Below are 18,483 nucleotides of genomic sequence, written 5' to 3'. Positions count from 1 at the left end.
TCTGCATTGAGATCCACGATCCATGCTGTTCCTCAGTGGTATTTTCCCTTTTGCATGTGTTCGGTGGGACTCCTGAGCTGCATCAGAAATCTACAGAAAACACATTTGTGGCGGCTCTGAATTCCCTCATCTTGGGCTTTATGTCATTTTGTGCTGGCTTGAGGATGCTCCTGTTGAAAAGCAAATGACTAAAAATGCTCTTTCCTCCAGCTGGCTCATTGCACTACATTCCCACCCTCCTCCTGTTCTGCCATGCAGAAGAACCTGGTTTAAGACACAAAACCCACCACATGTGTGAAACTGGATGGAGAAGTTTAGTGTTTGCCTTCATGAAACAATCAGTGATTATTCTCAGAAACTCCTCGTTTGCCGAAGCAGAGATTTTATAGAGCTAGAAAATTGGCTCAACTTCAGTAATTTATGTGAAATAGTAAAATCTTTCTTTTTCTTGAATTCATACTAGCTGTGGTGCAAGAGAGAATAGTGCATGTATTAAGTGTGGTTTGGATGTAAATGTTCAGCATATGTTTGATTATTTTCCCATTTGAAAAATGGCTTAGACTTCACTCATGAGTACTGCAGTAATTGTATTTCAGGGCAGAAGCTTGTCTCTCTTTTTTTCTCTAGATGTGAACCCTTCAACTACTAGGATGCGTATTTTGACTTTTTATTACAATGTAGTGTTGTAATAGGATTCCTCCTTCTCTAGGGAGGCTTTTATGTATACGTATGTTTATATATATCTAGACACACACTCTTACACATTAAAAATGGTTTTGCTATGGGGGAAGAAGGCACTAAGTCCAAAAAGCTAGGTTTTATATATTTTATTCATAAAAACAGATTTGCAACAATTTATTAAAAATTGATCTCATGCAGTATAAGGTTATACAAGAAATTCTTCATTTACATTTTATCCTGGCAGTTCCAGTCTAGTTTAAAGCATTTGTGCACTAACATCATTGGAAAATGCCATTGGGGCACAGCCTCTTCATAAATTTACAGTACATTTTTGCTGCAGTATAAAAGAACAGAAACATTAAATAGCTATATTCACTTGGTTGGTCTTGTTATCTGCAGTAAAGTAAAAAAAAAATGTTATGGGAGAAACTACAGTATCATTGAGACGAAGAATGTACTGCATGGTTTAAACCTAATAAACGTCACACAGTCAGTATTCACAAAGTTACAGACACACACACACACTCACCTCCAATGGTCCGATACTTCTGAATTTTTTTTCCTGCTAAGTTGGAATAATATTTCTACAGAGATCTTTGTGTATACATTATATACAATATTGTAATTTTCTCTTTTTAAAAATTAACATTCCTTTTAAAATAAACCAGGCCCTGATGATATTAATAAAGCAAGAGAATACTGTCAACACACATTGAGTGACAACGTCAGTGTTTAGTGCTTAAACAGAGTAATGAGTTCTATTTTATCTGTGTTTATACTTACATGTTTTTGTTCTAAAAGCTACAGGTATTTCCATAACCTCTCTTACTGTATGTGCCAAGTGAAATATTTTGTGATGCTCCTGATTGTAAGATTCAGATACATATTCATGTTGGTTTTGGCCACTATGAGGTGTGTTTTATTTTTAATGGAGATTTATGCTAGCTTGTCAAAGCTGTGGTTAAGTCCCTCAGCTAATGAACCTCTTCAGCTGTGCTTCAGTCATTGCTGATTTATAAACCTTTGTAGAAACGTCATTCCAAAGGTTTGGTCTGAGGTTCACAGGCGTCGGTCAAAGAAAACTGAGAGCCCAGTGGGTGCTTCATGTGTTTTTCCCCCCCCCGCTCTTAGCAAACAGGCCTGGCAGTGAGATGCCACATTTCCAGTCCCTTGGAAAAAGAAGCTGCATGTGTTCCTCACCTGTGCCTGAGGGTTTGGCTCCAGAGCTCGTCCAGACAGTATGCCACTATCGTTCCTCCTAATTGCTTCGGTTCAGGGGATGGAGATAAAGTATAAAACCCGCTGTTTTTTTCACAGTCCTTTTAGGATTCAGGTAAAATATTCTATCGGTAAATTTGATTTGTCCTCTCTATTATCCGCTACAACTGTCACACACGCAGGTACAAAGCAAACATAGTGTATATTCACATCTATGTGCTCTGCAGGCTTTGCCTGCAGCAGCAAAGTGCTGTGCCCTAACCCCTCCCCCCCCAGTCCACTAAATTAATTTTATTGTAATTATGTGTGACATAATTCAAACAAACTATGAAAAACAATCCGTCCTGTGACATTAAGACTTTACTAACCATCTGTCCTCAGCTTCTTAGCAGCCCTAGGACTTTTCCAGACAGTTTAGTACATTACGGTTGGTGGTGTTTATTCTGAGAGAGGTGCAGAAACTTTGCTAAAATGGAGCTGCAGATGGTCAGCAGTCACTACCATCATCCCTGGAGAAGGGTGAAATGCTCTGCTTCCAACCAGCAGCTCTCCAGCTGGTGACAACTGGGAGGTGGAGCTTCAGCCTCTGCTTGGGTTTCATGTACAGCTGCAAGTCAGAGGTGACCCTGCTCACAGCACTGCAGAGTCTCAATGCCACCCAAAGAATCATTTCTCATAACCCTCCTTTCCTATCGAACATCGTCCCTGAAATGAAAACAGGCAAGACTAACCAGTGCAGAATGGTTCCAGCAATTTAACACAACTCTTGTAAAAATGAGTGTATCTATTTCAATAAATATGGTATAGCTCAACCATTGTATTTTCCTTACATGGTTACAGTATAGAATTGCATGTTCTCAGCAGCCACATAAAGCTCAGTGACAACCGAGTGGTTTTTGTTTTGTTTTTTTCCTAGTGTCTTTTTTGCAAGATCCGTATTTCCCAGCCTCCTTGTTGCTAGTAGAAATTTGGGAAGAAACATTTTTCAGTGACTTCTACGTGAAGAAATAAAAACTCCATGAATAAGGCTACAGATCAAACTCCTTGTGTCCTTCTCCTTTGCCTTCCCACACGAGTTACACGGGCACTCCTGTGATGACGGCCTCAGCGGCAGATCCTCCGCGGTAAGAGCCAATGTTACATGTTTGTAGCAGAGTTCTAGGTCAGATGTTTAGTCCAGTCATTGAGTACTTAAAAGCAGTTCGGGAAGCACTGATCTCCCTTTCCTACAGCCCCGAAACCATTACTCGGAAGGAAGGCGGCACGTGTCTGTGCCGAGGACTGGCACTGGGGCTTACGCAGGGGCTGGCACAGCTAGCATCAACTCCTCCTATGGATGGCAAGTAGGCATGATGAAGAATGGGCAGCTGCAAAGACAGCCGACGCTGTATGCTGCGAGAGAGACAGAGAGGAGCGTTAGCCAAGAGGAAAATATAGTACGTTACATGCTTGCTATGGCTGCAGGTTGCTGCGAGGGTATTTTCTGTGCCTGCCGCTGTGACGGAGAGGGTTAATGCCAAGAGCGTTGCGCTCGCTGCTGTTGAGCTATGCCACCGTGGCGTTACTTCCCCTCCGGGAATTCTTCTGACAGGCTGGACCTGACAAAGGAATCTAAGGGTGCGTTCTCAGCATCCCACAACCCTCCGAAATTCCCAGGCACTTTCAGAGGAATTGTTAGACTGCTGATGCTGGAAAAAGTTAAGTGTGCAATGAGGGCAGGTGGCTTAGCAACTCCCCGCCCCTTGCAAAGTGATCTATTGCATGCAGAGCCCTGGCTGGCTGCATAGACACGCACGAGGTCACGGGCTGAGTTTGAAGCCATGCATCGTCACTTAGCGCAAGGATGTTAGAATTAACGATGGCATTTTTGCAACCAGCTAAGGCAAACACAGGTGCATGGAGGGAGGGAGGGAGTTCGGACTGATGGCTTTTTCCAAGTAGTTCCTCTTTGTAGTTTAGGTCTGTGCTTTTGAGGTGCTGAACGCTGCTGAGTTCCCACAGTCAGTGCTGTGGGACTGAGGGGTTGGTGCTCTAAAGCAGTCTAACCTTCCACCCACACCAAAAGTCAGTATTTAGGAACCCAACTTCCTGCATGCAATTTTCGAAGCAGATTGACATCACCATAACTGGTGGGACTTTGTTTTGGTTTGGGTTTTTTGGTTGTTTTTTTAAAAGGACAGTAAACTGTGCTCACAGACAGCCCAATTAACCCCTCTCCGTGGAGAGGACGGTGCTGTGGGACATGGGCTCTGCTATCCCCATGCTGTGGGTATACTGGCACCTTACATAAAATAAAAATCCAGTGGAGGTTTTCGGTGATGTTATCATAGCAGGATTGCTTCTGCATTTGGAGACATTCACTCTTGAGACACAGAGGGACATTTTTAAGAGAAGACAGGTGTCAAAGTGACAAAGCTGACGCGAAGACCGGCTTTTTGATTCCAGAAGAAAAATGCCCATACAAAGCATTGTATCAGTACAATAGAGTTTTAAATTTATATTTCCCTATTATCTGATATAATGACTGTGTATAGACAGGCCTTTATAAGAAGTGTACGTTTGAAAGCTTGCCTTTGGACAGTCTTTCTGATTCAAACAACATTTCATTTCTTTTTTGCTTTGTGTTAGGAAGTGGAGACAGCTACCAAGGCATCCACTGCACCGCTCGGGGACCAAGCAGTATAGCTTTCAAATTCAAACAGAAAGAAACGTAATCTGCTTCTCTTTTTAGTTTCTTCACTACAGACTAAGGCTTGTTTATACAGAGATGCAGTGGAAATAGTTGTAGCCTGCCTAGCTGGGAAACTCTTTCTCATCATCCCCACACCCCCAAACACCCTTTAAAAGTTTGATGCAATATTAATCCACAGTGTTGATCATTGTAGTGCTGGCAATGCATTCCTGGGACTAAACAAAATCCATTCATTGTTATTTTGCTACTGTGCCCGACTCTTTCTGGTGCTATCAATGAAATCCTGCCTTGTTCCCAGGGAGTGCAGAGGTGGCATGGCTCACTGCTTCCACGTGCTGAATCCTTATGAGCTTGACGCTGCGGATTGTCATTCTGCCTCTCGTTGCAGGGTCAAACACAGAATTGCCCAAGCTTATTTTCCCACCAGTGGAAATGCTTACTTTGTTCAACTGTTACAGACTTCTCATTAAAGAGCTTTTTGAAGCTATTCCAAGAGAATCCAGTTGCATAATCAAGTGAATGGGATTTTTTTTTTCACCCATTTAAGTCTTAACCATACCATGGACAAAGCATGTTCATTTGGCTAGGCCAACGGTGGCTGCAGTGGGTGGCAAATTTTGCTTTAACTGTACTTAAAGTTTACTTTCACTTGAAAACTTTGTTCCTGGAATTGGGGCGGAGGACTGTAGCCTGGAGACTCTCACACAATTAAGAGTTTAGGCAAAACTGTTGGGGAGAAAACCAAACCAAAACAAAACAAGTATCAAAATCCAAACAGAACTGCTATTTTGTCCTTTAGCAAAAGTAAATCTTGTACCTTGCCTCACTCTCTGTAGGTTTTTTTTTTCCAATATCAGCGGTTTTTCCCTTCCCCCACCCCTAGCACATTTTGTCAATGCTTTTGGGGCAACCCCTGGTATCAATACAGGCTGGGGGATGAAGGGATTGAGAGCAGCCCTGCTGAGAAGGACTTGGGGGTACTGGTGGATGAAAAGCTGGACAGGAGCCGGCAACGTGCACTCGCAGCCCAGAAAGTCAACTGTACCCTGGGCTGCATCAGAAGAAGCGTGACCAGCAGGTCGAGGGAGGGGATTCTGCCCCTCTACTCCGCTCTGGTGAGACCCCACCTGCAGTACTGCGTCCAGCTCTGGGGTCCTCGGCACAGGAAAGACATGGACCTGTTGGAGCCGGTCCAGAAGAGGGCCACAGAAATGATCAAAGGGATGGAACACCTCTCCTATGAAGGCAGGCTGAGAGAGTTGGGGTTGTTCAGCCTGGAGAGGATAAGGCTCCAGAGAGACCTCACTGTGGCCTTTCAATACTTAAAGGGGGCTTATAAGAAAGATGGGGATGGACTTTTTAGTAGGGCCTGTTGTGATAGGACAAGGGGTGATGGTTTTAAACTAAAAGAGAGTAGATTTAGACTAAAAATAAGGAAGACATTTTTTACGATGAGGGTGGTGAAACACTGGAACAGGTTGCCCAGAGAAGTTGTGGATGCCCCATGATTGTGTTCAAGGCTGGGTTGGATGCGGCTTTGATCAACCTGATGTAGTTGAAGATGTCCCTGCTGGTTGCAGGGGGGTTGGACTGGATGACCTTTAAAGGTCCCTTCCAACCCAAACCATTCTGTGATTCTATGAATTTGTTTTGAGTTGTCCATACAATATAGATATGTCAAAACACATATATATGGTCAAGTATGTTGGGGAGGGAATGGCTAGTATTAGCAGTTTTAGAATCACAGAATCATAGGCAGCTGCTGAAGGCGATGGAAAGGAAAGGTGGTGCCTCATACAGAGCAGCCACTCATCAAGGTACTGTGTAGGAATGGGGCATATATTTTCAGCTCTGGACAGAAATGCCATTTATGAGGGATAAATAAAATCAAGTCAAAACTTGACTTCCAATGTCAATGCACATAGGAACACAATGGAACGTACATGGGAATGCATGATGCTGCAAAGGGAGCAGAGGCATTTGAAAAATATTTTTTTATAGTGGCTATAGAAAACCACTGATGAGATCCATTGGTAAGTGGGGGGACTGAAACAACTGCTGCTACATTCAAACATCTGAAGATCTGTGGGAGTGTGTAAACTGTGTCTAAGCATTCAGGGATCATTTCAGTCAATTCTTCAGCCCATTAATTTGATTTTTAGCAAATGCTGGGAAGCTGGAGAAATTCTATAAGACTACAATAAAGCAAGATGTACTAACATGTAAACTAACGATTCTAAATCCACCTTATTTTAATGACAGATTTGAGTAGGATCATAGATAGACTAATATGAACCACTGTCGGTGAAGAAACTGAATAACAGAGGCATGTTCATGCCGAGGCATATGGCTTTAATGTAATAATCTAGTCATAACCAACTTTTTTTGATGAGAATTTTTGGTTACTAAAATTGACATAACTGGCTCCAGCAGGGTATTTGACTGTCTTTTAAATGCTGCTAAAAGCTCAAAAAAAATCAAGGTGGTTTCTATCATAAGGGTTATACAACGATTAGCTCTTTTGATGATTACAAAAATGACCACATATAGGAAGTAGTCTATCAAAATGGCAGGTTTAGTGGGGTCCTGCAGAAATCTATCAGCACCTTTACTCAGAGGTCTGGAAGACAGTTACATATCATTGCTGTTAAAATGAGAATGGTATAAATTTTAATGGTGCCAAAAACTAATTCAGCAAATGTAGGTCACCGACGAGATGGGACAACATGCAGGAATGAAGGTGCACAGAAGAATGTCTTTAAAGGTCACGGAAGATATCCCATTGAATGTATTTGCGTGGCCATCGTGCAGATAAGCTGACTGATGGGATCTTTAGATAAGTAAGCAGGGCTGCCCAGCAGGAAAGAGCTGACTTTGCGTGAGAGACACCCCAGCCTACTGGGAAATGAACTATTATAACTATTCTAAACTGGTTCAGGCTGCTCTCTGGGCTTGAGATGAACTGGCATGGTGCAGCTTCCATCCATGCAGCTAAGCTCCCCCCAAACAGGGTTTCTGAATACCAGAATGTGCCTGAGCATTAACCAGGAGAGCACAAGTTGATACAACTGTGCTAGGGAGCACGCCAATAAGCACCATGGAAAAATCGAAGTGCAGGGCTTGAGCCTGTGCACCAGCACTGCTTTGCCTATTATAGGAAGTGTTAATTTACACTGTGTGGCCAGTGTGAACAGGATAGAAAGCAGTCAGAACCCACTTTTTACTCCTCGTGCCTGATGGTCTGACTGGGTATGGCAAATTTTACATTGCATGATGGATAACCTACTAGGTCCTGCCCAGCAGGAAAGGGAGTAAGAGACAAGGGGAACTGTGAGTCATCTGTATTCATGCTCTAAATCTGCTTTACAGTCATACAAACTGCATTTTTCCTTAGATGCAGGGTTCTAAATCTGAGCCAAGCACAAAACAAAGGTTTTTCACATTCTGATTGAGATGATATAAATATCACCCCATCAACAAACATGAAACAACTTCCTGCACTGCTGAGCATGAAGTACGTGTGTACTGTTGTGCCTTCACTTTGGACACAACTGTAGAATAAGGGATCACATTTGCAGTTAGTCAAATGTAGCATTAGTGTTAAGAAAGAATGAAAAAAAAATCCCAAGTCAGACTCTTTTCTGCACTCTATAAGAACTTTCATACTGGAAGATGTCAGCTCTCCCGAGTGCTGTCAATAACAGGAAGCTGGGATGCTTCTTTTTGCTATAGGCATTAAAGAGTTAACATTTCCGCAGGAAAATTATTATCCTAATGTCCTCCTTTCATAGGTTTGTGGCAAAGAGGAAATCTTTTTCAGACTAACGTCCTTGAGATTTGTGTTCTTGAATAAGAAATAGGTTCAGCAGACTGTGTGACTACCTCTCTATCAGATGCCCTATGTATGCAGTGAAATGAGAAAGAGAAGGCACAAACTACAGCCTATCTTTAACTCTTTTTTTTTTCTTACAAAAATAATATATTTAATAACCATGGAAGTCCAGAAGTGCTGCCAGACAAGTTGAAAAAAAAGCCATGCATGCGGAAGGATATTCTTAAAGAGCACAAAGTTTGGAAGGAGGCAATCTCTTGTCAAAGAGGGAATTGGAAAACCCTAGTCCTGAAGACGGCTACACTTCTCCGCTCTGGCAGGTCCACTGTGCCTGGGTGGTGTGGCTCTGGTACCCAAACTGCCAACACATCCTCAGGGGAAACATTGACCCTTGGACCTGGCACAGTCACAGCTGTGCAAGCGCTGAATGACACTGTTTTGATTTAACAGGACTTGCTTTCCATAAATGTCAGTGACTGTTCAGATTTGTACTGACCCGCTCTTTAAGACCTTTAGGAAATTTCAGTCTTCTCATCAGTTACCACTAGCCTAGAGGAAGTTTTGTCATCACCAAATTTTTTTCTTTTTTTTTTTTCTGTATTAAATCTGTATTGGGACAACTGGATTATCTGAGTGTCTGTGTTTTTCTTAGCATCTCTCTTAATGTAAAAGGGGGCCGTGTGCAGATGAGGTTGCATTCACACTACATTATTTCTGACAAATGGTGCTGGAAAAAGACAGACCTCTAATAGCTATGCATGAAAGCACCCTGCTGACCCCATATATAGTCACAAGAGCTTTCTCAGAGAGTGCCCTGCTTTTGTGAAATAACCAGATATTTCAGCTACTGGGGGCTTTTTTTGGTGCATATGTGTGTGTGTGTGTGTGTGTGTGTGTTACCTCCTGTACACGTTTGGGCTGGGGTTTTTTCTAAGTGCAAGGCCAGAGTTAGAAATCCACGTGTTTCCCTGTACCAGGTAGTACAAGGTGGTAACTGCTATCTGAAATCAGGTTTGCTGTCACTGATGTAACATGTGACTCAGTCTAGTAATTTGTTTAATTTATTCTGTTTTTAACTAAGCTTTGAAGTTGTCCGTGTACAAACCAGGAGTCTGACAGCTATTAGCTCAGCTCCTGATGAAGTGGTGCCCATGTAACTAGGCTGCCATGGGGAAATGGCTGATCCAGGGACAAACGGGCACGGTGCTTCCCTGAGCTCTGGCCTACGGCAGGCCTTGCTGAGCTGGTAGTACATGAGTTTATTGTATAGGTTCCTGGTTCCTTAGGTTCCTTATGATACCATAAGACTTTTCCCCCTCCCTGAATTTAGCAAGTGCTTTGTGCCATCCTCTCCTTGTAGCCACAGCATTGTTTCTAAGGGAAACTACTTGGTGCAGGCTTTCCTATGCCAAAACTCAGGTCCAGCTGCTATGGCAACATAGAAAAGCCCTCAGACTGTTTTTATTTCTCAGCTAGCTTAAGATCGAGAGAGAACAAAATGGTTATGTACAGCATGAACCCCTCTGGCTGGTGTGTAGCAGGCCTTGGACTTTTGACACTAGTCGTAACATGTGTGTGCACGTATGTACATCCTCTTCTTTCCTTAATATACATTGGTGGTTGGGCACAGCTTGTCCTGTAACTCTCTGCAGAAACTTTAGACATCATGTTATGGATGTTTCTGACAAAAGAAAAGAAGTGTGTTAGTTTGCCTTTGGGGCACCTTAGGATCTAGTGCCCCTGATATCCCCTAAATTTGGTGGGGATAGTGAGCTGGTGGCGGGGGGGCCATCACAGTACAACGTTGCTGCCCACTGGTGCTTCAGGAGGGGCCATTCACATCTTCTGTTGCTGATGGTCCAGGCTCTCTCTGTAGCTGGGGCTGGCTGAAAGGGTTTACAGTGAAGGTCTTCCCATAAAAAAGCATGAAAGAGAAATACAGGTTTTGATGAAATGTAATAATTTAAATTAACATCTTATCAGCAAGGCAGCTGGTATCCAGGATGTAATTTATGGCTAAAAGAGTAGAAAGTGTGCGCGCCCAAGCACAGGCACACCTGAGAGAGCAAGGGGTGCCTCTTTCTGTACCAGTATGTAATGGTGTATACTTACTGTTCTGGAGAGTTGATGTCTTCTATAGGATCTTTGCTTGTTCTGGAAGGGTCTGATGAGCCCCATTGTGCTGGTGGATTTTGATCAAGATGATTTTTCAAAATGGCTTTCTCACCATCTGGATGGAGAACACATTCAATTCTACTTTACTGCGACCAAGTGACCATTTTAAAATTATTTCATTTTAAAATTTCCCAGATATTCATAATGCCACAAAGTAAACTCTTTCTGCCTATATTCTGATACAGTCTCAGGTTTCCCTGTGAGTCTTTGGTACTCATGCTTTCGATGCTGTGCTCCTTCATAGGAACTACCATGAAGAAACAGAAAAGGGACAAAACCTCTTTTGTCCTTCCTTGCTCCCCCCCCTTTAAAAAAAAACCAAACCACAAACCAAACCTTGTTGCCCATCTCTATGCAGCCCTATCATGCTCTCTCACCCAGTCTTAGGCTGGGTAAAAAATTAATGTAACTGCACCATCATATTATCTTGTGCTCAAAAATTGTTACCTTTTCATATGAAAAAACCCTCTTATTTAAGTCTTTTCCTAGAAAAACTATAATCTCATTGATGTATAAAACCTTGGTACTCTTGCAATCACATAAGCAATTAAGTGCTGTCATTTAACTATCTGCTATAATTTAGCCTGGAAATATGATTCATATCAGTTGCACCGGTCCATAGGCTGTCTGCGGGAAGGACAGCTAATGATTTCATTAAGCTTTCTCCTGCTGCTCTCTTTTCTGCATAGTGATAACGTAGAAGATCATCATTTTCCCTGTAGGTAGCTTCGCGTGATTGCCCCGGGTGTCCCAGGAGTCCCTGGCTATCTGTGCTGAAGCCTGTGGCATCGGTCCCCCTGAGAAACACAGAGGAACACAGCCATTTTAAGAACACTGTCTTCGCCGGGGATCCTTTCTGTTCCTGCCTGCTTTTCCAAAGTCTCCTACTGTGTTAAGCCAAATAAAGTCACATGGAAAACATCTGAGTAATGAGGACAGTGCACAGTTTTCATAAATAATTACAGAGCAGCTCCAAATCCATCACCGGCAGTTGTTTGCCACACACATGGGGAAAGAGTGATTGCTGCAGGCGTTAAGGCAGCAGGGAAGAGGACTCAAAGGTAAATTCTTGAAAATGACACTGGAGGTTTTGAATGTAGAAATGGGTATGAGGGGGAAAAGCAGGAAAATACTGAAGAGAAAATGAAAATAGCATGAAAACCCAGTGCGTATTGAAGGCTTAAGCTGCTTTTCTGTTCTACTAACGCTCAGAAGCCCCAAATAATGCTCAGGTCCCAGCATGCTAGTAATATATATGTTATCGAAGAGCACTGGTGGGACAAAACAAGCAGCAGAAACAAAGACTGAGGAAAGAAGCTGGAAGCAGAAAGAGAATGTTTTGAGGGCAAACTCCAACACGTATCATTCCCCTCCCGGCACGGTCATCCCTGGCATTATTTTGTAGCGTTCACTTTCTGCTGTGAAAAATGTAACAAGCAACTTGGACAGAAGTGAATAGGTGAGGATGCAAAAGTGTGCAGACATGGCGATCGCCACAGCTCAGAAGAGCAGGAGAGAAGGTTTCTTCACTTATTGTTGCATGGAAGAGAAGGGTCTGGGTGAGAAAGGAGGCAAACAGAACACATGAAGCTGCTTTTGTTAGGGCAAGAAAATGTCAGCAAAAGAGAGCTAAGGAATTCAGTTGTAGCAAGAAGAGTGCTTAAAAGGAAGATATGACAGGATTCAGTGATGGTTTAGACGTGAAGGGAGGACAGCAAAGAGTCAAATCTGACAGTGGCTAAGATAAGCAATGAAGTCTATCATCTCAGGACAGCCTGAAGTTTGCTGGTGTGGCATTTACTGTCACAAGAGTTCAGTTTTTATTTTCCATATATCACATTTCTATGTATATTGAGCTTGACATTTGCATAAAAGCCTTGTGATGTCTATAAACAGACATGTAGAAAAGAACACTTTTTACTCCCATGATTAAAACCAATGTTCAATCCTGAGGTGATCTAAGCTGACAATGAAAACTGATGACTTTATGATATAGACCAAAGTTAAAATTTGAGTAATCCTTGTAATTCGGAATGGAAAAGGTCTATTATTTAACTATTTTAGGGTTCCAACTCCTTTGGCCAAGATAAGCAATTTAACCTTTTACAAAGCCACTGAAGATATGGTTCTTCATCAAATGACTGGACTATGCAACTGTTGGGCTTTGGGAGTATGTGATTTCATATATTAATTGGTGTTGTACACCCCTAAAGGGATTTCTTATGCTTTCAGTTTTGAGAGAGAGAGAGAGAGAGAGAGAGAAGGAGGTGGTCCCTGTCAAAAAGGTGGGGGATTTAGTTTTAAGTAGAGCAGAAATCATATATTCTCTGCCTACTCACCCCTCAACACCAACTGCCCATATATCACTGTGTGTTATTCTTAATAGACCCTTTTCTACCACTCTTGCAGATGACTCTCCCTTAATACACTGCATAAATTTCTGTATACAAGGTTACCATATACAAGTTTTAATGTGTAGGTATAAAATACAGACAAAATCCACATGAAACTGCCGCACCGTTGAGATTTTTTTCTTTTTCCTTTGCTTCTTTCAAAATACAAAAAAATTGGGTAATTCTTATTTGTTAAGCTTTTTGGGAGAAGAGTTGTTAGATTTTTATTCTGCAGCTATGGAAACTAGAATATCTTTCTTTTTTTTTCTGATTTTTTTTTTTTAATTTACCTTTCATTTAAATAATGAAGAGCAAGATTCTCACTTAGTCATATGCTTCCAGGAGCTGGAGCTTAAAGAAGAAACACTGTTACCATATGCACTTAAAAAACTTAAGGATGGAGGAAACTGATTTTATATACATGAACAACTGAAAGAAAATGAATTAAGGGTAACGGTAAATAATTGAGTTCCCAGTTGCCCCCGGAAAGTGTAGCACTGCTTTTAGTAATTCCCCATGTTTTCTTCCTCTGTCCATTAAGTATGCCACCTGAAAAATGCCCTTCATTCTCAGGATACTGTCTGCCACTGCAGATGCTACTGAGTAAGTTGCACTGGGATGATCTAACTACCTTCAAAATTGAATTTACATTAGCTAGAAGCACTTCCTAAGTCATTTTCACCTTTGTTGACCTCAAACTAGAACTCAGAAGTCTCAATAAGTGATGCCCGAGCACTTTCCATTCAGAAAACCATCCGGAAAAAAGACAAATAGATCTCAAGGGCCTCGCACGGCACTCACTGATGGGTTCATTAGAAAACAAAACCTGCTGCCCAGTTGTCAGCGAGAGCCAGAAGGCTTTAGCTCAGGACCTTTGCCTACCTGCAGCAGAGAAACAACTTCCAATTACAAAGCTCTGAGCTGCAAGAGCACATCCGATGCTGGCTGCGGAGAGGCTCAGCGAGGATGTCACTGCTCCCAGCTGCTCGCCTCTCCCTCTGCCAGGGGTGATGCTCACTTCAGACCTGCCATACGTATAATCGCTCTGCAACCTGGTGCTGTCAAAATTACCTGGGCCGGCTTAAACGTGTCGTGCATTTTAATGGCTCCTGTTCAGCTGCAGGCAGAAAACACCAGGCGAGTGCCACTGCTGCGGTTTCTTCCTAGATTTTATAAAGTGTATATCTTTACCTAGAAGCTTGTTTTGTTGACGTTTGTACACTGCAGCTTTATTGAACATCTTCATCATTACGCTTTAGCGGCAATATTCCTCCGATGGCTTACAACTAGATGGCAGAACCATTCTTTACCCCCCATCTTTCAATTCTACTGTTGTTGTTTCTCTTTGCTAGAAAGCATATTGTATGCTCCACAAAGAAGCAAGTGTGGTTTAATAATGACTTATAAGAGCTGGCAGAGATAACCTTGCTGATTTACTGAAGAACTCTGGAAAATTTAAATGCAGATTTTTTTTAATCTACTGTAATTTTTCACACTTCTGTTGTTTGGACCATGAAACAAGACTAGCCAGTTTCCGCTTTTTATGTGAACAGGATGAAAAGAAAGGAAAATGAAAGGAAAAATTTAAATGATCACATCGTCTGCTGGATATATCAGGAAAAGATCTCCTGAACTAAGCTCACAGCACCAGGCAGTCTAAAACATGACTTCTGATAGTTACGTTTTGAAAAGAAGATTTTTTTTTTTTTAAAGCAAAGTCAGCAAGATTCTCCTCTGTTTTATACTACTTTAAATCAGAAGAAACTCCTTTTACTACAGAGTTATTTCTGTGCAAGGAAGGGTGGGCTCTGAACCTCTGGAGTTTGGTCTCCCTGCTGAAATAGAAACAAGCTCCAATTTCAGGACTGGACTCCATTTGCTGGGCTTCATAGAAACTAGTATACATATCTTTATATATCTCCATATACAAGGGATATAATGAACTATATCCTGTCTTTAAAACAGCATTCCTTTGAAGTCTTGTACACCTATTTCTGAAAGCCCTTCCTTTGAATCTGTGGTTTCAAACTCAGGCTTAACGCTTGACTCACACTAACTTCATAGAAGTAATATTTCCCCCTCTGTCACAGATGAACTCTGTTTTGCTTTGCATTTACAAGCAACGTGCCTTTGAAATCTGTTTTTCTTCGAGCTGCTTTTACATAGGGAAAAACTAACACTAGGAAACATTGGAGTGGGGTTACAACTGACAGTATGTAGGCATATCTGACATGCAAATGAATGCTCCCAGTCCATTTACAGCAATGAGTAAAGATTGTTTTCTGGCTCAAACCAGAAAAGGCTTTCTGAGCAAGCTAGGGTGCCTGCAGAGAGACAACTTGTAGAAAGGGTTTGTTCATAAGTGGGGACTATTGCAAGGCTGTCTCTTGCTTCTTATGTACTTTCCATAGGATGGCTGTCATTCATTAGTTTCCCTGATAGACGACTCTGAAATGTACTGGCAAAGGTAGAAATAAATGGAGATTCTCCTGCAGGATTTTGTCTGAGCTTGGCTTTATATGAAACTCTTGCAATCTATGAATCATTCATGTAGAAATAATTTCATGTAATAAAATGTCAAATAGAAGTCAAACAGAGTAAGATTGTAAGATTCCAAGTGCGGCAAAATTAGCCAACCCCCCCAAACCACATAGTATCTTCCCTCTATATTTTTCTCCTCAGTAAGTTTTATCTCTGCAGGAACTTGCACGGTAGAAATAACTTCTACCTTCACGAAGTCTCTGCTGTTTCTGGCACACCGTCTACATGGGTGCAGGGAGCCCTTTTGGGAAGCTCTGGTTTGTGCCCGTGCCAGGGTATTTCTTCCCTGGAGCCGTGCGGCACAACCTTCCTCTTTACACAGCATCACAGTTACAAGCATTTGTCCTCCTTTTTCCAAATGTCAGCCTGGAAAACTCAGCCATGTCTCCAAGCTTGGCTCTCCTTGCTGAACGGCACTGCCGGTTACAGGAACTGCCCAAGCCAAGCGTTGGTCTCGCCCACAGCCCATCCCTACCCCAAACCCAGGCTCTCATGTGGCTCTGCTGCTCCAGCAAGGCGACCAGATCCCAGAAATGCTGGGGGAGAAGCTCATGTCGCTAGCAGACACCATGACTCAAAATCATCTGAGGAATGTATCAAATGAAGTTAAGGGGATGCCTTTTTTAAATTCAACTGGAGAAGCCATCTGAGGTCCCAGAGCTGCGGTCCATGGAGCACGTTGAGAACTGCTTGACCACACAAAGCTATCTAGCAGCGCAGACGAAAGCCTGCATTAAAAAAAAAGCAATCAAACCATAAACTACAAACCTCATTTCCTAATTGCTTTTCTTACATAGCCAATTGCTGTAGATGTCTCAGGGACATTACGCGTTTGTGAACAAGAGATGAGTGCCTCGGATAATATCTCTCTTTAAATGAGACGTACTGAATTGAAATGTGCTGTAAAGAAGGAGTCCCCATGCCAGCAAAGAGCTCCCAGGCTACACCAGGAGCTGTTGCTGTTAATAACTAACCAGGAACTCCAAAGTTATGAAAATTTGCCTGAGGTCAGGCAGCTATGGGAGTGCACAGCTGTGTCTATCTATTTTGGCTAAAGTAATTTAACTTTTGTATCCTAAATCCATATTTGAAGTAGATGAGGGTGGTGGGGAAGGAAGGGAAGAATCAAATAACCTCCTTTAGCACTTGGCTGTAGGAGTTAGGGATTTTAACTTTGTACAGATCAGAAACCTACTGAAGTGTACTATGACATTAAAGTTTGATTAGGACTTGTTCGAGATGCATTGCGTAAGTCCTGCGTTATTATCTGCTCTCTGAAGCACAGTACCCTGAACTTGTATAAGCAATAGCAATGGGGATACACTACATGGCATTCTCTATGTGAACTCCTTCAGAACAGCAAGGTATTTTATAAAGAAGATTGACAGAGGATTCAGCCATGTCCACAATGCAAATGTGGCAAATCATCTGCTATGATTTTTAGCTCCGAGTCAGCTGCTATATTTAGCATCTCTCTTCACTGCCCTACTCCCTCTCTCTCAGCTCGCATTTTTTTACAAGGTCCAAGGTAGGCACAAACCTTGTCATCACCTTAAAAATAACATTGGACTGGCTTCCCCAGTTGCACGGTGGAGGTGACAGACATGGTCACTTCTAGGTCATGCTAATAAATTATTTACAATTCTGAAGCTTCGCTCAAGTACCATCAGGGACGCATAATTTCAAGGTTCTGTACATTCATTTACAGAAAGTTACATGAAATACATAGCTACAGAAAGCATAGTTATGTCAGAGTTAGCTTTCCTGTAGCCGTAAGGGCCATAATTTTTTTAAGTACCATTTAAGTGATGTCTGTTTGCATCTGCACAGAAGCAGCAGTGACTCAGCAGCATGAATTCTCCAAAGCCTTGTTATTTTGATTGGAATGGCAAATTTAAATTAAGCACATAGGTTGACTATTGGGAATGGATGCGGTGAGAGAAATAGGAGATTCAGATGTGTAGCTAAGGGACAGGGAAACGAGGAAGGACAGAAAACAAGAGACAGAAGAAATGGAAATAGAGGGACAGAAAAAGGCTAGCAAGGGTTGTTGAACATGGCAGCTCAGAGTCTGGAAGTATGAAAATTTGATGTTATTTGAGTCAGGATCAGGATACTCCATAATACTCATGCTTGGGGCATTCGTCACCAGGTGTGGGACCAAGCTTCAAACACCTGCTGCAAATTGGGATCCAGGTCTTCCTCATTCGCAGGTGAATGGATGCTCTAACTTATTCAATATAAAGATGGCCAAGGGAAAACATCCTTTTTTCCCCCTCCCTTTTGTGTGGAACTTTATGTGGTAGGTCCATGCAGAAAGCTGCATCCAGCAACTTCAGTACGCAGAAGAATATCTACCCTGTAAATCCCAATAATACATAGTTCCAAGCTACTCTGTACATTAAGGCTCTGTACTTACAGGTGATTTTAAATATGTACCCTGCAGCAAATATGTAGAAGTTGGGGAACTGTACTGGGGGAAAATTAGGAGCACAGACAATCTTGGATGCTGCTTCTTAAAGCAGCAGTTAGGCATCAATGTTTTTTGTAGATACAGCCACAAGTAAGTGCAGAAAGGTTATATTTTCTCCTTGATTTCTTTGCCAGCATCCTACTGCTAATGGAGTGCAACCTGCTGTGGGAAGCATCCCATCCTAAATTTATACCCAGCGTATCTCTTGAGAAGCATTTTTATTTCTCATACCCAAACTCAGATGGGCATTTGGCACAATGTAATGTATCTTTTCTGCTTGAAATATTATTCATGATTTATCATTTTTCCTGGAGCATCTGACATGAGTGGAACATTCTATGTGTTCCTTTCAAACACTTGGTAAAACTGCCTCATCCCACTCACTGATGTTAGTTCTTGCTGCTGATCTCAGCCCAATAATCACACGCCTCCAGCAGCTATTTACGTTTTCCTTTTCCTCCTTTTCCCCCTTCTGTTT

The 18,483-nt window shown here is 42.2% G+C and overlaps 1 protein-coding gene across 4 annotated transcripts in view; it reads right to left on the bottom strand.

The window, feature by feature from the left end:
* Positions 1–812: 812 nt before the first annotated feature.
* Positions 813–18,483, bottom strand: part of GABBR2 (gamma-aminobutyric acid type B receptor subunit 2) — a 490,947-nt gene continuing 473,276 nt past the window's right edge. For all 4 annotated transcript variants that reach the window (XM_052787480.1, XM_052787483.1, XM_052787481.1 and 1 more), the window contains 2 exons: positions 10,536–10,653; positions 813–3,291 (listed from right to left, as the gene is read on the bottom strand). In XM_052787480.1, coding sequence (XP_052643440.1) covers positions 3,126–3,291; positions 10,536–10,653 — 284 coding nt within the window. In that variant the 3' untranslated portion in view covers positions 813–3,125. The remainder of the gene's footprint in view (positions 3,292–10,535; positions 10,654–18,483) is intronic.

The sequence above is a fragment of the Harpia harpyja genome, chromosome 5 (genome assembly GCF_026419915.1).
Source record: "Harpia harpyja isolate bHarHar1 chromosome 5, bHarHar1 primary haplotype, whole genome shotgun sequence".
NCBI lineage: Eukaryota > Metazoa > Chordata > Aves > Accipitriformes > Accipitridae > Harpia > Harpia harpyja.
The sequence above is the reverse complement of the archived record's forward strand: the minus strand, read 5'-3'. Positions and strand labels throughout refer to the sequence as shown.